The 19,248-nt window shown below is 40.1% G+C and overlaps 1 protein-coding gene across 1 annotated transcript in view; it reads left to right on the forward strand.

Moving 5' to 3' along the window:
• The first annotated feature begins 296 nt into the window (after positions 1-296).
• CARNMT1 (carnosine N-methyltransferase 1) overlaps positions 297-19,248 on the forward strand; it is a 40,756-nt gene continuing 21,804 nt past the window's right edge. Inside the window, exons 1-3 of the mRNA XM_021008529.2 lie at positions 297-627; positions 7,985-8,180; positions 9,105-9,268. Coding sequence (XP_020864188.1) covers positions 308-627; positions 7,985-8,180; positions 9,105-9,268 — 680 coding nt within the window. The 5' untranslated portion in view covers positions 297-307. The remainder of the gene's footprint in view (positions 628-7,984; positions 8,181-9,104; positions 9,269-19,248) is intronic.

Consider the following 19,248-nt stretch of genomic DNA (forward strand, 5'->3'; position numbering starts at 1 on the left):
CCCTCCCCCCACACGTTCCTCCCTCCCGCCTCTCCCAGCCCGCGTGCGGCTGTCGCCGTGACGTCGGCACGGCGTTGCGGACGCCGAGTTCCATAGAAGGGGAAGGGGGTGGGAGTGGGGGCGGGGGACGGGGCACTGGGCACCGAAGAAATAAACGGGCGGCTCGCGGGTCGAGCTCGAGCCCGACGGCCGGTCCCAGCGCCCGAGGGGCGCCTCCGCGACGGCCCGAGGGATCGCCCGAGCGCGAGGGCCCGCGGGGGGAGGGGCGGAGGGGGAGGAGTCGAGGAGGGGGCGGGGGCAGGGAGGGATGTCAGCCGCGTGCGCCGTCTCTCAGAAGGCTCCGCAGCCGCCGCCGCCTCAGTCTCCGCGAGAGGAGCGGGCCCGGCCGGCGATGCACCGGCGGCGCCGCCCTCCGCCTCCCGCCGCTCAGCCACCCGAAGGCGGAGGCGATGGCGGCAGCGGCGTAGGGGGAAGAGGGGAGAGCGAGGACGTGGAGGTGCTGTTCTCGGCCGGGCGCCGGGCGGCGGCGGCCGGGGCAGCGGCGGTGGCGCGCAGTGCCGAGGAGGAGGAGGAGCGGCTGGAGCGGGAGCACTTCTGGAAGATCATCAACGCCTTCCGCTACTACGGGTAAGGGCTCGTTCCCCACCCCTCCGCGATCCCCGGCGCGGCCCCGGCCCGGCCCCCGCCCCGCGGGCCTCGGCCCCGCACGCAACAATGCCCACCTCCGTCCGCCCTCCCGCAGGTGCCCGCGCCGGCCGCCGGCATCCATCCCCCGGCCCGCGGGACCGGCCCCCCTCCTGCTGGAAGTTGGCTTCCAACTTCCCGGGGGGATGTCCCACCCAGCCTCGGTGCAGCTCCGAGCACTCGCCGGACCTGTGCGCGTTACAGATGCTTGAGAAATGCTTGTTGAATTGGATCGCACTCCATCGGATGTGGCCGAGGTCTCTGCCTCTCCTTGAATAATGTAAACTTGTCTTTTGGGCGAGTCTAGAAGCAGCAAGCATTTATTAAGCGCCTACTAATACCCCGGAAATGGGATGGGCTCTGAGAATACCTAGAAGGGCAAAAACAGCCCCTGCCCGCGGGGGACTCTCGGTCTAACGGGGAAGACGGTGCAGACAACTTTTCACCCACGAGATGTGTGCTAGGTGAATTGGAGCTGATCTCCAAGGGAGACACTAGAGGGGCCGGGTTGTTGCCTCCCTCTCCCACCTAAAGTAATCTTACCTCCTCAGATGTTCTCATGACTTTGAATCTCCCCTTAATCTATCAGTTGGTCAGTCAACAAGCGTTTAAGTCATTGCTATGTGCCGACGCTGAACTACTCTTCAGATGTAAAGAATGGCAGTCCTAATCACATTCAGCTTTGCGTGACACTTGTAAGTGTGCACGTCAAGGGCAGAGACTTTTTTAAAAACCTTTCTATTCCTAGCACTGTTCCTTGCCTTTATTAAATTAAAATTAAATATTTTTAAGAGCCTGATTTAGAAAGAGATTTTTCAGTTATCTGATAGGTCATAAAAACGTCACATATGATAGATACTTGCTCTATTAGCAACATTTTTATGTTTTTATGCTAGGCTGTTCATACAGTTTTGTGTGTGTGTGTGTGTGTGTTGTTTTTTTTAATATAGAGAGACTTAGAGTTTCCTACTGGTGGAATTGAGTGTCAGGCACTGTTTTTTCGATTGTTTTTCACTCGTGCATAACTATATTAGCCCTTACAAACTGATACTGATTGAACTTTGAAATTTCCATTCTTTATGAATGCAGACTGATGAATTGTTGAGTGATGCTACATTTGTTGGTGTGTTGAAGATGGGTGGGGAATAATTTGCATCAGTTCAGTTTTAGGTTTTCATAGTTGATAGAAATTGACAAAAGCCAAGGCCTTTAAAAAATCTGCTACTGTTACTAAGTACTGAAAACTGAAACCAGATTAAATAAGGAAAATGTGAGTTTTTGTTTTAAACAGTCGGGGTTAAGTGACTTGCCCAGCGTCACACAGCTAGTGAGTATCAAGTTTTGGTCTGAAGCTGGATTTGAACTCAGGTTCTACTGACTTCAGGGCCACTGTTCTCTATCCACTTGGCCACCTAACTGCCCCCGAAAATGTGATTTTCTGTCTTTCGCATCAGTACTCCCATTCTGCCATCTGCACTTGGGATTGACCTATAATGCATAATAGTTTTGGGATGGATATCTGTATATTGTTAGCCTACCCCTATATGCACAGAGGACAAATTTGACCCTGAAACTGCCATTTAAAATAAATGAATGGGATTAGAATGAGGGAAAATGTAAAAGACTATATGGATAGAAAAGTAAGTGGTTTCTTCAGCAAAAGATAGAGATTCTGTAGGTATCAAACACAGGATCATAGGATTGGAGGAAGACTAATATACCTCCTCTTTTAGGTATAGAAATTATGTTAAGGTGAAGGGTGGAGTCATCTTCCTGAATTAAAATCGGGCTTGAAACCCTGGAAAAGCCTCAGTTTCCTCATCTGTAAAGTGAGCTGGAGAAGGAAATGGCAAACCAATCCTGTATCTTTGCCAGGAAAACCCCAGATGGGGTCATGTAGTGTCAGACACTACTGAACCACAGCAAAAAAAGACAATGACATACCAAGTGTTAGAGGTTTCCATGTTACAATGAAACAATTTGATACTACCATGGAGGCATGATTTGACTAACATTATAAAAAGTCCCAAATAGTAGTTTGTTGTTGTTGTTTTTTAATCTTAAACTGATCTAGTACTTTAACTTGGGATTGACCCCCTTAAATACTGTTCCTCCTCTTACCTTATTTTCAGATGACATAACTGACATTTATATGACTCTACAAAGTTAGATACAACAGTAATTATTATCCCTACTTTACAAATAAGGAAACTGAGGCTACAAGAGATTAGGTAATTTCTCCATGAACAACACCTAATAAGTGTCTCTGTATTTTAACCCAGATCTGTCATTCTCTCTACTCTGTAGTGCTGCATCTGAAAATAAAGTAGCATTCCTTCCTTTGCAGCATATTGCAAAATGTCAAGTTAGATACTGTTATTGTAATTGAAAAATATTTTTAGGTACCATAAATGTCAACAACCAAATGAAACCCAGATATCAGCAGGTATAAACTATGTATGACATTGTTAAGACATAAGGCTCCTAGTATTTTTTAGGGGAAGGATTGGAGGTGATAGATTTTCCTTAGCTTCCCCACACAGGACAACTCTTGTTCTTTGAAGGGAATTTATTTCAGTCAGGGAATAAATAAGGGAATTATTTAAATCTTAATCAGAGATAGTAGATATAATTTATTCCAGCCCCCTGGCCTTTGACCTAATTTGGCAATATTCATCTCCTTTATCCTACTCTCCTCCCTTCACAGATGAGCTGGTGGAGAAAATTGTAGCAGTGTTTTACAAGTGTCACACACAGTGCCTTGCACATAGTAGACATTTAATAAATGTTTGAGTTGAAAGTTGTTGGTAGGGTCACTGTCTTATTTGCTTTTCCTGAAGGGCTGAGCACATTATAGTCTTTGAATAAATTTTGTCGAATTTTAAATTATATTATTCCTTTATGTTCCAGTTAGTAGTAAACATTGGATAAATATTTGTTGATTTGATAAATTAACTTGTTATAATGTTGTGATTTGATTTTTAGGAACTTTCCTGTAAAAAGCTGGAAGTGCTCTGTATCCAAAAAAACTGAAAACTCCTTCAGAGTTCTGTGTTCCTACCACCTGTGCAAGAAATGCCTTGGCAAAATAGTTACTAGTTTAGTTAGGAAGCTGTCTTAAGATTTGCTCCTATCCTCTGCCTGTGCCAGAAAGGAGTTAGTGTGGAGCTTCAGTTTCTCCCGGTTTTATGACCCATTTTAGATATCCCTCTTCTCTATGTCTCTTCTGACCTCTTGTGCAAATGAAAATGGTAGCATTGTGGCAGAAAAATTGAACTTAAGAATTGAAGTAGAAGTATAAGGAAGGTGAGGGGAGGGGTAGCTGGGCATAAAATGGACAAGAAGAATATGTACTCCTAGTTTATTTGCATCTGGGGAGAGGGAAGAATGAAAGGATCAAAGACAAAAAAATCTGGTGCGTTTTCTTTTTTAAAAATGTGGAAAGGATGTTTAAGAACTCTGTAGAAGAGCCATGGACTTGTATTCGTTTAGAGCAGATAGTTTATTTCAGTGATTAGAGACATTCTTATAGTCAGTGCTTGTAATGCATTACAATTATGCTTATAAAATGACTGAGTAAACCTAATAGTCCTGTGACTTGGAGATGAAGTGTTGCTTTCTAGTTGTTAGGTCAGTCCTTTAACATAATTTCTGTGCAGTATATTTTGACTAAATTGCTGTGTCCCTGTTGAAAACTTCTCCCTCTGCCCTTCCTCCCTTTCTCCAAAAAAGTCCAAGGAAGGGAGGGAAGAAATTTCACTTAATTTTTGTTCAAGTTTCATTTGCATTATTACCAGTTTCACATTTAACTAATCTAGGGAAGAAACATCACCCTATTCCTGAAGACAAAGTAGCAAATAGATCTCCCTTCCCCAAATACTTCTTTATATACTTGTTTTTTTTTTCCTCTTTGTGGTTTATTTGTCTTTAAGGAGTATAGCACTTTTTCTTGGTTTTATTACACTGTGTAGTCATTTTAGATTTTAATTTCCTAGGGCAAGAAATGTACTTTGATTATTTTCTTTCATTTTCCCCAAATACTGAAGTTCTATGTTCAGCAAACAAGTCATGCTAAATAAATATTTTGTTACTGAAGTTGAAAGTTTTGAGTATAGCTATAGCAGTTGTTTTTAAGTAATAGGCTACCATTTCTTTAGTATTAAAAGCATTACCTTTTTTTTTAAGTGTCTTTTTACCTGCCAAACAGTATCACATAGGGGAAGGGACCTCAAAGGTCGAGTCTAGCCTATACCTGAATAATCAATCTTTCTATCCCCTCGTTAGTAATCTTCCACATCTGTGAGTAGTGGTAGCTGCTCTACTGGGGACCCAACTGGCCAGTTCCATTTGGGCAGTGCAGCTCCTTCTTTCCTTCCTTCTCTTCTCTCCTTTTTCCCCTTCCCTCCTTCCCTTCTTCTCTCCCTACCTTTTCTCTTTCTTTCCTCTTCCACTGTCCACATAGGGAATCAGACCTTTATCTGCAGGTGCCCTGCCCAAAGGAATATACATTTTGATCACTGTTACCTTGGGGTTTATGGGCTGGGTTTTCTTATTTAAGGACCGTATCTTAAACCCAAATCACTCTGGCTTTCATTGATTAGCCAGCAACATCCCAGCCTAAGCTGTCTCAGTCACTGTATGGGCTCCTGCTGGCTCTGAGTAAGTGTAAATAGCGGTTGTTTCTGCTTTGGCCAGAAACCCTGAGGGTCTTCCCCTCCCAGATTGATTTTTTTTTTTTTGGACTAGATAAAAGAGGCCTTTCTTTGCCTTATTTCTTACCTAACCTTAATCACAAACTGTGACCTTTGGAAAGACCTTAGCTTAAAAAGGCTGGTGTCTCCCATTGTATGAGGGTCATCTCCTGTCATTCTGATCTATATCTTGTCACTGGATCCAAATGGCTCTGGAGGAGAGAGTGGCCCTCCCTCACTTAAGTCCTAGCACTTGCTTATCATTGATAACATATGGGGGGGGCAGCCCTCTGCAGAATTAGCTGGTAGAAAAGTTTAAGATATTTAACTGCTTTGGCTAAATATCATATTTAGATTCAGATGATTAAATATTTCATCTATATCGATTCAGTTCTCCATGATTTTTGTTTTTGAATCTTCCCCTTATTTCTACTCTTCTAGTGTTTTGAAAATAGTTTTCCAAAAGATTCCAGATTACTTTTTGTTTGACTTCTGTGAACAGGAACATTCAGAGTTTAGAAAATGTTGTTCAATGAGCTAAAGGTTACAATGGAAAGTAATCATCTACAACATGGTCTTTCAAATATTTGAAAATTGAAATGGTTTCAGTTGAAAAATATTGTGGCATGACTGAACAGTATCTTAAGAATGCAATTGAATGTTACCTTCCCTTCCAGATGTCATGGTTCTCTTCAAGAACAAAGGACAAACAAACTAGAAACAATCTTTCACACTGAGTGGATTCTTAGATACCTACAGTGACAAGAAACTCATTGTAAAGAATATTGTCTAGGCAGATAGAATTCAGTGTCTTAACAGCCCATAAGGTAATTGTCTTGCTTTTGGATACCTCTAGATAGGATTTGAGAGCTGGATTTAGAATTAGAGATTCCTGGACTGCCATTTTACATAAGAGGAAACTCAGGTGCAGAGAAATGACTTGTCTAAGATCACTTAGCTACTTGGTAATAAACCCAGGAATATTGAACCCAGGTGTCTTGGCTCCCAAGTCCCTGGCTTTCAAATTTTTCTACTATGGACCATAATGGTGCCTATCAACAGAAACACTATTTATGTGATCTTGTGATTTAGAGTTGGAAGAAATCTCAGAGGTCATCTAATTCCAACCCTCACTATTTTACAGATGAGGGAACTGAATCTTTAAAAGACTGTGACTTCCACAGATAGGTGGTAAGTTGCAGAGTAAGGATCTTCTGAATTTAAATCAAGCACTATCTCCATTGCACTGCACTACTTCATTGTTAAATAATGGGAAGGAAACTTTTCTCAGTCCTTGTTAAGAAAGATTATGTGTCATTAATTTATTTCCTTGGTAAATTTCCTAATTGTTTAAAACTCTTAGGTTTAGATTATTATTCATCGAAAAATAAGTACTGAAGTTAATATAAATGACTAAAAATATTACATCTATATGTATAAAAAGTTGTTATTGCTTCAGTAAGTTGTGGGAAGGGAGGGTCTTAAGAGTTAGGATAAAAGGTCTGACAGAAGAGGGAGGGAATTGCAATTCTTTGCAATTGCCTGGACTCGGTTGGTTTTTAATTGTCTTCCTGGTCAGATTTTGGTAAGAGCTTCAGCTACAGTTCTTTATAACTGGAGGTTCCAAGTATCACTTACTTATTCAGCTATGTGACCTTAGCCCAATCACATAGCTTCTGTGAACCTCGTTTGGTTCATCTGTAAAATGAGAATATTTGTCCAACATGCACTTCTATTTCCTTTTTTTCTAGTTTTATGGGTCAGTTATAAAATTCAGTTGTAGGAAATAATTATTGGGAAGCTTGAAATACATATTTGTTCAATCAAAAATAACAGAGGCTTTTCTCATAAGATTTAAGTTCAAATGCTAGGGCATTTCATTGCAGTTGAAGTATTTCATATGACCATTTATGATATAACAGTGAAAAATTGTATTTAACACAGAATACTTAGGTATGGTGTGGAAAGAGCCTTGGATTTGGAGATCTGGAGGCTTGAAGTCAAAACCTCATGTGGCATTGTGGAAACAGACCCAAAGAAGAAGAATTTCCCCATTTCTAAAATAGAGAATAATAATACTTGTACTATCTAACTCAAAGCTTTTGAGCAAATAAGATAATAAATATGAATATTTTGTAAACTATGTATTACAACACAAATATAAGAGTTTATCATTAATAAAATATCAGGGGGGAGATATTTAGCTGTTTTGACCAAATGTCATATTTAGGTTCAGATGATTAAATATTTCATCTATATGATTCAGTTCTCCATGATTTTTGTTTTTGAATCTTCCCCTTATTTCTACTCTTCCAGTGTTTTGAAAATGGTTAGTTTTCTAAAAGATTCCAGACTACTTTTTGTTTGACTTCTGTGAACAGGAACATTCAGAGCTTAGAAAATGTTTAATGAACTAAAGGTTACAATTGAAAGTAATGATCTACAACATGGTCTTTAAAATATTTGAAAGCTGAAATGGCTTCAGTTGAAAAGTATTGTGGAATGACTGAACAGTATCTTAAGGACACAATTGAACAGCTATGTGAAAGAAGATAAGACTACCCTTTGGTGTTAATCCTTGTGCCACTGACTGTTTTTGTCCTTTCTAGAACGAGCATGCATGAACGAGTGAATCGAACAGAAAGGCAATTCAGATCACTTCCAGCTAACCAGCAGAGCCTGCTTCCTCAATTTCTTCTTCACTTGGACAAAATTCGGAAATGCATTGATCATAATCAAGATATACTACAAACCATTGTGAATGACTGCATACATATGTTTGAAAATAAAGAGTATGGAGATGATGTATGTAAAGCCAGGCTAAAATGCAAAAATTCCTCCACTTCTTAAATTCTGAGTATTTGATGACTTATGAAGTAGGACCTATGCTCCCCTCTCCTTTTCTTGGTTTCATATTAATCATATATCTTACTGTGCTAATTGGTATCATAAACTTACTGTCAGACAATGAAATCAGAGTTAGTAATATATATTAATCACTTCCCTGAAAAGCAACCAGCTTTTCCTAATGTGCTCAGTCACATAGTTGACGCTAACTCTATTAGAGGGGTAACAACTTTAAAATCTGATTTTGTTACAAATTTAATCATTCACATTTTAGGTGGCCTCTTCATTTGATTACTGTTACCCTGCCATAATAGTTACTTCTCACTTCAGACAGTGTAGTTATTTGTTATTAACACTATAAAATTAATATTTTAAGATCCCCAAGTATTTTTACCAATACAGTTTATCCATTGACATACTGTCCTTTTAAAATAATATTTACTCTTATGAAGTTTAAGGGGCTGATACTGTTAGAAACTGAAGTCTTCTTTTTGTATTCACACAGTAGGTACAGGTGGGCCACTCCAGTGTGAGCTTCTCCATCAAATGGCCACTAGTGTCACCTAGAGGATCTTCCCTCTTGTTAGGTCTATGGCAGCTCAGGTTTGGTCCTCTTCTGAGTAAAGATGACTGCCCAATTCTATGGTAGTTTTTTTGATAAAGAACTTTAATCTGTTGAGGGCAGAGTTGAGACCACCAAACTCATTTCACTAAGGATCTCAAGCTACACTGAAATATTGGTGGTAGAGGTGAGAGGCAAGAGCTTTATCCATTAAGCCACCTGTGATAACTCTCCCAGTTGTTTTCAGCATGTCTGTTGAATTTATTCAAGATTACTTTTCTTAAACTGCTTTAACTCACTGATGTTTGTATTTTAAACAGGGGACAGGGAAGATTATGCCAGCATCCACATTTGACATGGATAAGTTAAAATCTACACTGAAACAATTTGTAAGAGATTGGAGTGAAACTGGGAAAGCTGAAAGAGATGCCTGCTACCAGCCAATCATTAAAGAAATTGTGAAAAATTTTCCAAAGGAGAGATGGTAAATAATGCTTTTGTTTTCAGCCAATTTTGTTGAGATTAATGTAGTGACATGTAGTTGTGGAGTGTTTGTCAATAATACTTAAGCAGTACAGAAGCACATTCTGAGCACCTTCTGCAGTATTATTCTTTTTCTTTTTTAACAAAAATTATGCTGCTTCATCTTGAAATGAATTAATTGAATTTTTGCATTGTTGATGCAGTAGTTTTTCAAAACACCCTACTTTATGGTGGAAAATTTAAAAGAATACTTTTTAAGTGTTTTAAATAAGCAAGTGAAGGGAAAGTATGACAGAAACCATATTGCTGTTTGGTTGGAATTTATATTGGAATCAGTTATTAATATAGTATTGTTCTGAGATTGCTATTTAGTGAGTAATATTGCAGATGGCCTCTCTTGAGTCATAGAATTTAGTATTTTTAGTGGTGACATTTGCTATCAAAAGCTTTGAGTATTTAAATTCAAGTTGGAAAGGGAGTATCTCCAACCTTAATGACAATGAAACTTGTGGTATACACAGTTGGTAGCCATCGCACTAATGGCTTCTGTTCTTGAAGTCGGTGTTTACATTGTTTATTTAGAACCCAGAATACATTTTCTCATCCTAACAATGTTACTAGAAATAGTGTGGCCTAGTGGATAACAAGTCACCCTTGGAAGCAGGAGGAGTCTCTCCCCTAGACATGAAGTTTCAGAGCAAGTGCTGCAGTGTGCATTGGTGAAGGAAATACCTTTGCCAGGAGTGTACCCGTCACGTGTCTGAACAGAAATTACATGTTATAAGTAAATGATAGGTTCTTATATCAGTCTGTGGAAGCTTATTTGACCCAGAAGCAAAAGGTATTGTTATTATAAGATCCTTTTCATTACATTAATCTTTTGTGGTTGGCTTTAGAACCTAATATATGGGAAAATGCATTCAGAACTTGGGGAAAAGCAGTATGATGTAATGGAAACCACAAAATTGGAGTGGGACTGTATTCTGGTCCTGGGCCACTTGACACTACTGTGTGAACTTGAGCAAATCATTTATGCCTTGTTATCCTCATGTCTGAAATGAAGGGGTTGGATTGTCTGACTTCCAAGCCCCTTTCCAATTAAATCTTATGAGCGAGGAATGTGAATGCTCTCTTTTTGATCTGTATCTGGCTCATAACGAGAATGGGTACATGAGGATTGAGCAACACAGCTCTCTGTGAGGAACCAGTTCTTCAGAACTACATGGGCTATCAGTTTGTATAGATGGCATATTCTTATTTTTTTTTAGGCTATTGGGGTTAAGTGACTTGCCCAGGGTCACACAGCTAGTTAAGTGTCAAGTGTTTGGTCTGAGGCTGGATTTGAACTCAGGTCCTCCTGACTTCAGGGTCGGTGCTCTATCCACTGCGCCACCTAGCTGCCCCAATTGTCTAGGGATAGTGTACTTTTTTTTTCTTTTTTGGGGGGGGTGTGGTGTGGCAATCGGGGTTAAGTGACTTGCCAAGGGTTACATAGCTAGTAAGTGTCATGTGTCTGAGGTCACATTTGAACTCAGGTCCTCCTGACTCCAAGGCCAGAGCTTTATCCACTGCACCATCTAGCTATTTTTTAATTTTCTAATTTTTTTTTAATTTTTAGGCAATCAGGATTAAGTGACTTGCCCAGAGTCACACAGCTAGTAAGTGTCAAGTGTTTGGTCTGAGGCCAGATTTGAACTCAGGTCCTCCTGACTTCAGGGCCGGCACTCTATCCACTATGCCACCTAACTTAACCAATTCATCTGAGTAGAATTTCATTTTATAGTGACTTTTATTCTGTGTATTGAAGTATATCTATTTTACTAGTATTATCCAACCATAGAAATAGGACCTAGACCTGTTTTGGTATAGAGAAGCCTAGAATGAAGAAACTCCCTTTATCAATGACAATTACCATCTCCTCTGCTATTTGTAGACTTAGAGAGGTGCCCGGAAGCATTGAGAGATTAAGTGACTGGCCCAGAAACTGGACTGCCCAATGTATAGGAGGCAGGCCTCATATGCTAATTCTCAGGCTTTTGTTAACTTTGGTGGTAGATCTTTATGCATTATTCCTTCTGTGACTGGCCTTAATTAGGAGATAATAATTCTAGCTTATACTTTTTTAGGGATATCAAGAGACACCTGGCTTGACGATGGAGTGCTTGTGATACATATAGGATTTCTTCTCCCTATACTCTTGGGATGTAACTACAGAGCTTATCCCATGTGTGGGCTCAGACCCGTTCTTGGGAACCCAGACCTCTGGCTTAAAATGCTCACCACTGGCTTAAAATCAATAATACCCATACCTCCCAGTTCTGCCTCATTCTTTAAAAAAAAACATTACTTTGTCCTGGAATTCCTTCAGGCTGTAGCTATATATTTTATCGCTAAAATCCTAGAAGGAATCCATACTCATTGCCTCAGTTCCTTGCAGTCTGACCTCTGAACCCACTGCTTGACCTATACTGTTCTCTTTAAAGGTTACCATGAGTTTCCTATCTGCTCAGTCTGATGACCTCTTCTCATCCTTCTTGAATTCTGTAGATTTTTATATTATTAATTATATCATTGATTATTGGATATGCTCTTCTCCGTTGTATTGTGTGATATTCTTTCTCCTGTCTGTACCTTCTGATATTCTGATCAGCATCTCTACTAACCTTCTGATGCCTCAGTTTTTCTTACTGAATCATCATTTGTTTCTTGTCCTCTTAGCATGAGTATTCCCTTGGACTTTGTCCTGGGTCCTTTCTAAATACATTGTCTAGGAGATTTTTTAACAATTCATGGGTTCTAGTGTCTTTATGCAGATGACTCCCAAATCTGTTAAGTGTAGCAGATTTTACACTATGTGGATTCTTATAATTGAGTCTGCATCTGCTTAAAGCCACTTTTCTGTGTTCTTGAGTTGAGCTCAGGAATTTGTATTTCCCTCTGTTAGTTTAAAGTTATCTTTGAGCCCCACAAGTTAAAACTTAGTACCATCCCTAAAAGACATATTGTCTCTCCTTACTTGTCCTTGTGCAGTTAGGGGAATTTTTATCTTTTCCAGGGAGACAGCAAGTCTGGTAGTTTTCATCCCCTAGCAAAGATTACAAGATGCGGATTGGTCCCATAAAGCAATCAACATCCCTTAATTGTCATAGAGGGAGTGGTTACTAGCCCACTTTCCTTGATATAACCATTCATGTTTTCCCCATTTCTGTGATGCTGTCTACCCTGTAACCAATCACATTGTCTTCCCCACCTGCCCAGTTATGAACTTCTCAAAACTGCAAAGAACTGGTGAGCCCTCCCTTGGAGTCTTTGGTTATTGAGAGGCCATAGACCCAATTTATTGGTTACTGCTCAGACTATTATGTCTCAGTTTGCCCTAATTTTTTAATTTAATGCTATATAAACTAGTGCTAATTTCTCCCTAAAAGGAGTAAGACTTCATCAGATGCTTGCTGATATATCTATTTGTTTATGTTATATAGGCATTTCAAACTTACTGTGTTATTTTCTTCTTGTAACACCATTCCTCCAAACTTACTACTTCTGTTGAGGACACTGTTATCCTCCCAGTCTTCCTTGACTCCTTTAGCCTATGTTGCCAATAAGTTGTCAGGTCTTGTCAGTTCTACATATGAAACATTTCTCACATCTTTCCTCTTTTCTCCACTCATGCTGCCATCACCCTTGTTCAGACTCTTATCACCTCTTGCCAGGACTACTTTTACCTTAATTGAGCTCCTTGTTTCCCTCTCTAATCCATCCTTCACACACATCTAACCACCATAATAATGTTCTTAAGGCATAGAGGTGATCATGTCTCTCAGAAACTAGCAGTAACTAGAAGTAAGATGCAGCAAAAACTTCTCAGCCTGGCATTTAAGGCTCCTCATAATCTGATCCCATCTACCTTTCAAGCCGTATGTCATACTGATCCCCTCTCTGAACTTTGTTCAAGCCAAGTTTGGCTACCAGCATTCCCTTCTCATCTCTGCTTTTTGGGGTCCTTGTTTTCCTTTAAGCCTTAATTACAGTTAAGCCATGAACTCCAAAACCTCCATTTAAGGAGGGAGCACAGCTCAGAGCATCTCATTTCTCTAGTTTTAACACTTCTATGACTTTTCCAACAATTTCCCCCTCTTCCCCTTTTCTCCTTCTTTTCTTCCTGCTTTCCTTCCCTCTCTGCCTCCCTAGCGCTTGTGGAAGATGGTAGGTGCTTTTTGTTGTTTGGTCATTTTTCATGAGTTATTGTTGTTTAGTCGATTAGTTGTGTCTGACTCTTCATGACCCCATTTGAGATTTTCTTGACAAAGATACTGAAATGGTTTGGCAGTTCCTTCTCCAGCTAATTTTACAGATGAGGAACTGAGGCAAACAGGGTTAATTAAATGACTTGCCAAGGATCACACAGCTAGTAAGTGTCTGAGGCCGGATTTGAATTCGCAATGATAACAAAGGGCTGGAGCAGAAACTATTATGCTTCAACTGAAATAAAAAAACAGCCCTTTATTTAACTCTATGTGTATCTTTCTGTTTCAAGTATGTTTCTTGTAAAACCACTTGTTGTTGGATTCTGATTTCTAATTCATTCAGCTATCCTCTTTCATTTCATGAGTGAGTTCATCCTGTTCATATACACAGTTATGATTGCTAATTGTGTATTTCCCTCCATCCTTTGTTGCTTAGACTTTTCCTTCTCTTTCTTTCCCACCTGTCTTTAACAGTTTGTTTTGCCTGTGACTAAATCTTCCCTCTTATTCCTCTACCCTTTCCCTTAACCCTTTTCCGTCTTGTTTCCCTGTAGGATGAAATGTATTTCTGTACATGTGTATTATTCTCTCTTTTGACCAGTTTAGACAGGAGTGAGGTTCAAGTGTTGATGCCCCACATACAGTGAAGATTGTATGGTCCTCCTCTCTGCATACTCCATTTATGTAAAATAATTTTTCCCATTCTTGTTTCCCTTCTTGCCTTTTCTAGTACATCCCTCTTCCCTACCTTTTCCATTCTTCTTTTGCTGTCATCCAAACAGAATCATTCCTAGGCCCTTTGTCCAATTAGACTCCCTGTAAGACTTCTGATGCTGATGGAGTTCTGCAGGGCTAAATAGATCATCTCCACGTATAAGACTGTAGACATTTTAACTTTGTTTAGTCTCGTATGCTTGCACATCCAAATTTACTCTTTGTGTTTCTCATGTATTGCCATATCGTGTGACAGATTTCTAACAGCTCTTGTCTTTTCATTCGGCATGCTTAGAAGTCCTGTATTTCATGAAAGGTCCATTTTTTCCTCCTGTAAGTTTATATTTAGTTTTACTGGGTAAGTTATTCTTGCTTACAAGCCTAGATCCTTTGCCTTCTGGAATATTGTACTCTAAACTCTGTGCTCCTTTGTCGTGGTGGCTGCTAAATTATATGTAATGCTGACTGTGGCACCTCATTACTTAAATTCTTTATTTCTGACTGCTTACAGTATTTTTTCTTCGACCTCTGACCTGGATTTTGGCTATAATATTCCTGGAAGTTTTCATTTTTGGATTTCTTTCAAGAAGGGACCGGTGAATTCTTTCTATTTCTACTTTGCTCTCTATCCTAAAAGATCTGGATAATTTTCTTTAACAATTTCTAGAAAATTTGATACTAGGCTCTTTTTTTTTTTTTGGTAATTATTTTCAAGTAGTCCAATGAATATTAAATTATGTCTCCTAAATCTTTTTCTCTAGGTCAGTTTTTACTATGATATACCTCATATTTTTTTTCCCAGCCTTTGGACTTTGTGTTAATATTTCTTTATGTCTTGATTCTTAGCTTCTTTTTCAGTCGGTTTCATTTTTACAAAGTTATTGGGGTTTTTTGGGTTTTTTTTAGGCAGTTGGGGTTAAGTGACTTGGCCAAGATCACACAGCTAGTAAGTGTCCAGTGTTTGGTCTGAGGTCGGATTTGAACTCAGGTCCTCCTGACTTCAGGGCCAGTGCTCTATCCACTGAGCCACCTACCTGCCCCCAAAGTTAATTTTTTGAGTAAGGTTTTTTACCTCTTGTTCCAAGATATTAATTCCCTTTCCAAATCTTTCTTCCAGAGCTCTCATTCTATCTTCCCTCCCATTTTTTTCTATTACTTTCATTTTTTTAAAATAAGTTTTTAACTTTTTTTTTTAATATGCTTTAACTTTTTCAGGAATTCTAGTTAGATGTGTCCAAGTTATTTTTTTCTTTGAGGCTTTGCATGTAGATATTTTGGAGTCATAATCTTCTAGATTTGTGTCTTGAGTTCTCTTTGTTACCAATATATAGCTCTTTACAATTTGATTTTTTTTTAAAGCTCATTCTTCTGGTGTGCATCTTAACTTTGAACTTTTTAATGCAACTGGACTCTATGTACTTCTGTGAGGAGTGTCTGTCCTGAGCATCTGTACTCTTACATCCTTCTACTTTCACAGCTTAGGCTGGGAGCCTGTAGTGTTCTCAGAGTGATTTGATCTGGGGCAAAGCCTGCTCACTGCATCTCCTGGTCTGAACTCTGTGCATTCCTCACCCAGGTTTGTCCCTGGTTAAGAGTTTCAGTAGACTAATGCTGGACCCAGCCACTGTTATTAGCCCACTTACAGATTCTGTAGGTTCAGAGCAAATGAACTACAGGCTCTCCTTTAGTCTGGACTCCTGGCTATTTCACTGCAGACCTGCACCCTAATGAGATCTCCCTCCCCCCCCCCCCAAGGTCAGAGCCATACATTTACTGTTTGCTTCTAAACTTGTCTCTTGCTCAGCTTGGGCCCACTGGTGACTGCCCTTCTCTGCTCCCTCTAGGTGTGGACCCAGAACTGGATAGTGTTTGATAGAACTTCCGATTGGCACCCATTCCTACATTCTGTGCTAGTTCAGGGATCTATTGGGATCTCTTCTTAGTTTGATGCACAGTGTTGCCTTTCAGTGCCTGGGCTCTGTAATGCTGCCTAGACTTTGTCCCCAGTGTCCACACACTTCTCTGTCTCCTGAAGCCACTCTGGGTTGGAAAAATGACTCACCATGAGTTGTTCTTAGATTTTCTGAACAAAATTATATCTGATAAATTTGTCAAAGGGAGATAGGCTGTACTTCTTCCTGCTACTTTGCTATATTGATTCCATCTCCCTTCTTGACCTTTTTGCAGCATTTGACACTGTTGATCTCTTCTTGTGCATACTCTCTCCTCTCTGGGTTTTAGTAACTTCTCTCTCTTATTCCACGTCTGACACTTCTCAGGTTTTTATGCCAAATCTTCATCCGTATTACTCCCACTAATTGTGAGTGTCCCCCAGGGCTTTGTCTTAAATTTTTATTTTTTTATTTTTAGGCAGTTGGGGTTAAGTGACTTGCCCAGGGTCACACAGCTAGTAAGCATCAAGTGTTTGGTCTGAGGCTGCATTTGAACTCAGGTCCTCCTAACTTCAGGGCCAGTGCTTTATCTACTGCACTACCTAGCTGCCCCCAGGGCTTTGTCGTGAGCCTTCTCGTTTTTCTCTACACAATTTCATTTGGTGTTCACTTCAGCTCCCGTGGGTTTAGTTTTCCTCTCTTATGTCGATGATTCCAAGATCTGTATATCTAGCCCTAGACTCTCTCCTGAACGCTAATCCCGCATTACCAATTGACTGTTAAACATTTCAAACTTGATGTCCCTGAGGCATCTCAAATTCAGTATATCTAAAACTGAACTCATTATTTTCTCTCCCAAACCCTCCTCTTTTCCCAACTTCCCTATTACTATCAAGGGAAGGCATCACCATGCTTCCAGTCACCCAGGTTCTTAGCTTCATTATCATCCTCTACTACTCTCTCTCATTCACCTCGTATCTCCAGTCAGTTGACAGAGCTTTTCATTTCTACTTCCACAGCATTTTTCCCATATTCTGTCACTGTATTCACATAGCCATCACACTAGTTCAGTCTCATCACCTCTTACCTGGATTATTACAGTAACTCCTCCCTACCACAGGTATCCCTGCACTCCAGTCCATCTACAGCACTGCTGCCAGTGATTTTCCTAAAGCACAGATCTGACCAGCTCAGACATCCTCCCTCCTCAGCAAACTCCAGTGGCTCCCTCTTACCTTCAGAGTCAAATATAAAGTCCTATGTTTGTCACTTAAAGCTCTTCCCAACCTGGCCGCATCCTGCTTTTTTAGTCTTCCTGCATATTACTCCCTTCCACACATTTCTGAACAGGCCTGCTTGCTGTTCCTCACACACAATGTTCAATTTCCTGTCTCTCCGTCTTTACACTGTCTTCCATTCCTACGGTGCCTCTCCCTTCTCATTTAGCCTCGTAGAACTTCTGGCTTCCTTCAAGGCTCTTTTCAAGCATCATGTAATTGAGGAAGTTTTTCCTGGCCTATGCCTTTTCCTGCTGGTGCCTTCTCTACCAAGATTATCTTCCATATACTCTGTATGTGTCTTTTATGAATTGATTTCTGTATGTGTTGTTAACACTAGAATGTAAGCTCCTTGAGGGCAAGAACCATATTTACTTTTTCTTTGTATCCCTCGTGCTTAGCACAGGCCTGGTACGTAGGAAGCAATTAATAAAGCTTGTTGATTGATATTTGATTATTGATGAAGGAGTGATTGCTAATAACTAGAGAAAGGCTTTCTATGGGAGATGACACTTAAATTGAAGCTGAAGATTTTAAGGGGGAGAGGGACTGGACCTGTGGTCCAGATACCTCCTATGGAACTTACACATTTAGAGAATTATCTAGAGCACTCTGGGGTTGCCAGTGATGTCAGACTCTTACAGAAACTGGGGCCACTAAATTCCACATAAGGATCCCTGAAGACTAATGTATCTGTGTTCTTTTGTATTTTTTTTTTGTTAGGTGTTTCCCAAAACCAGGTTGAATGACATAGTGCCTAGTGAGAGAGGTAAAAAAGGGAGTATGATCCAGGCCAGGGCAAGAAGGGCAGCAGAAACCACTTTTATAAAGGCACAGAGTGGGGCGATGGAATGACAAGTTCAGGAACTAATAATCTAGAAGCGGTTGAGCTAGTGAAACGACATCAGAGCAGAAATGGCCCTCAGACATTATCTAGTCCAAGAGTGTCAAACCCAAGTAGAACTGGATTCTTGTGGGTCACTTAATGACTTAGAAAACTACAAATTAACATTATGTTGTACTGCATTTTTATTTACTTTGTTAAACAATTCCCAGTTACACATTTTAATTTAGTTCAAGCCATGCTAAATTTGGAAGGTGGTGAGTTTGACACTTCTGATCTTCCCCAAACCCTTCATTTTACAGATGAGGAAATTGAAATACCAAGAGGTTAAATAAGTTGCTTCAAGCTTCATCACTACCAAATGATTGAAGCAGGATTCAAATCCAAGTTTTCTAAGTTTAAGATTATTCTTTTCACTGTGCCTCATTTCCTTGAAAGAAAGTCAGCCAATAGGTATTTATTTAGCAACTGTTAAACTGGCCAACACAAGGAAAGTCACCTACATTCATCTGTCCTAAGTTAAGTTATCAGATTTCAGTATCATCACCAAGAACTGTGAATGCTTCCTATATTTAGGGCTCTGTGATAGGTGCTGTGGAAGATCTCTGGAAACTTCGGGGAGCTTCCATCTTAAGTAACGATTGACCATAGGTTGACCTTTACCTGCTTAGGCCCATTTGCTTGTCTGTAAAGTGAAGGGATTGGAACAGCAAACAGTATCTACTTGAAAGAAGTTTACATTTCCCTGGGAGAGCAGAAAAAGAGACAAGTAAATATATAAGCATATAGATAATAATTTGGGGAGGTAGACACTAGCTGGAAATCACTCAGGCCCTTTCTAGATCTAATATGTTATAAACTATTTCAGAATTAGAGTAGAATAGATAGAATATTCTTTCAGATGAGAGACAGCCTTGGAGCCAGGAAGACTTAGGTTCTAGTCCTGCATGCTAGCTTTGTGACCATAGTGAAGTCACTCATCCTTTCCGTGCCCTAGTCAAGTCTAT

Source organism: Phascolarctos cinereus, unplaced genomic scaffold, assembly GCF_003287225.1.
Source record: "Phascolarctos cinereus isolate Bilbo 61053 unplaced genomic scaffold, phaCin_HiC Scaffold_4;HRSCAF=312, whole genome shotgun sequence".
Lineage (NCBI taxonomy): Eukaryota > Metazoa > Chordata > Mammalia > Diprotodontia > Phascolarctidae > Phascolarctos > Phascolarctos cinereus.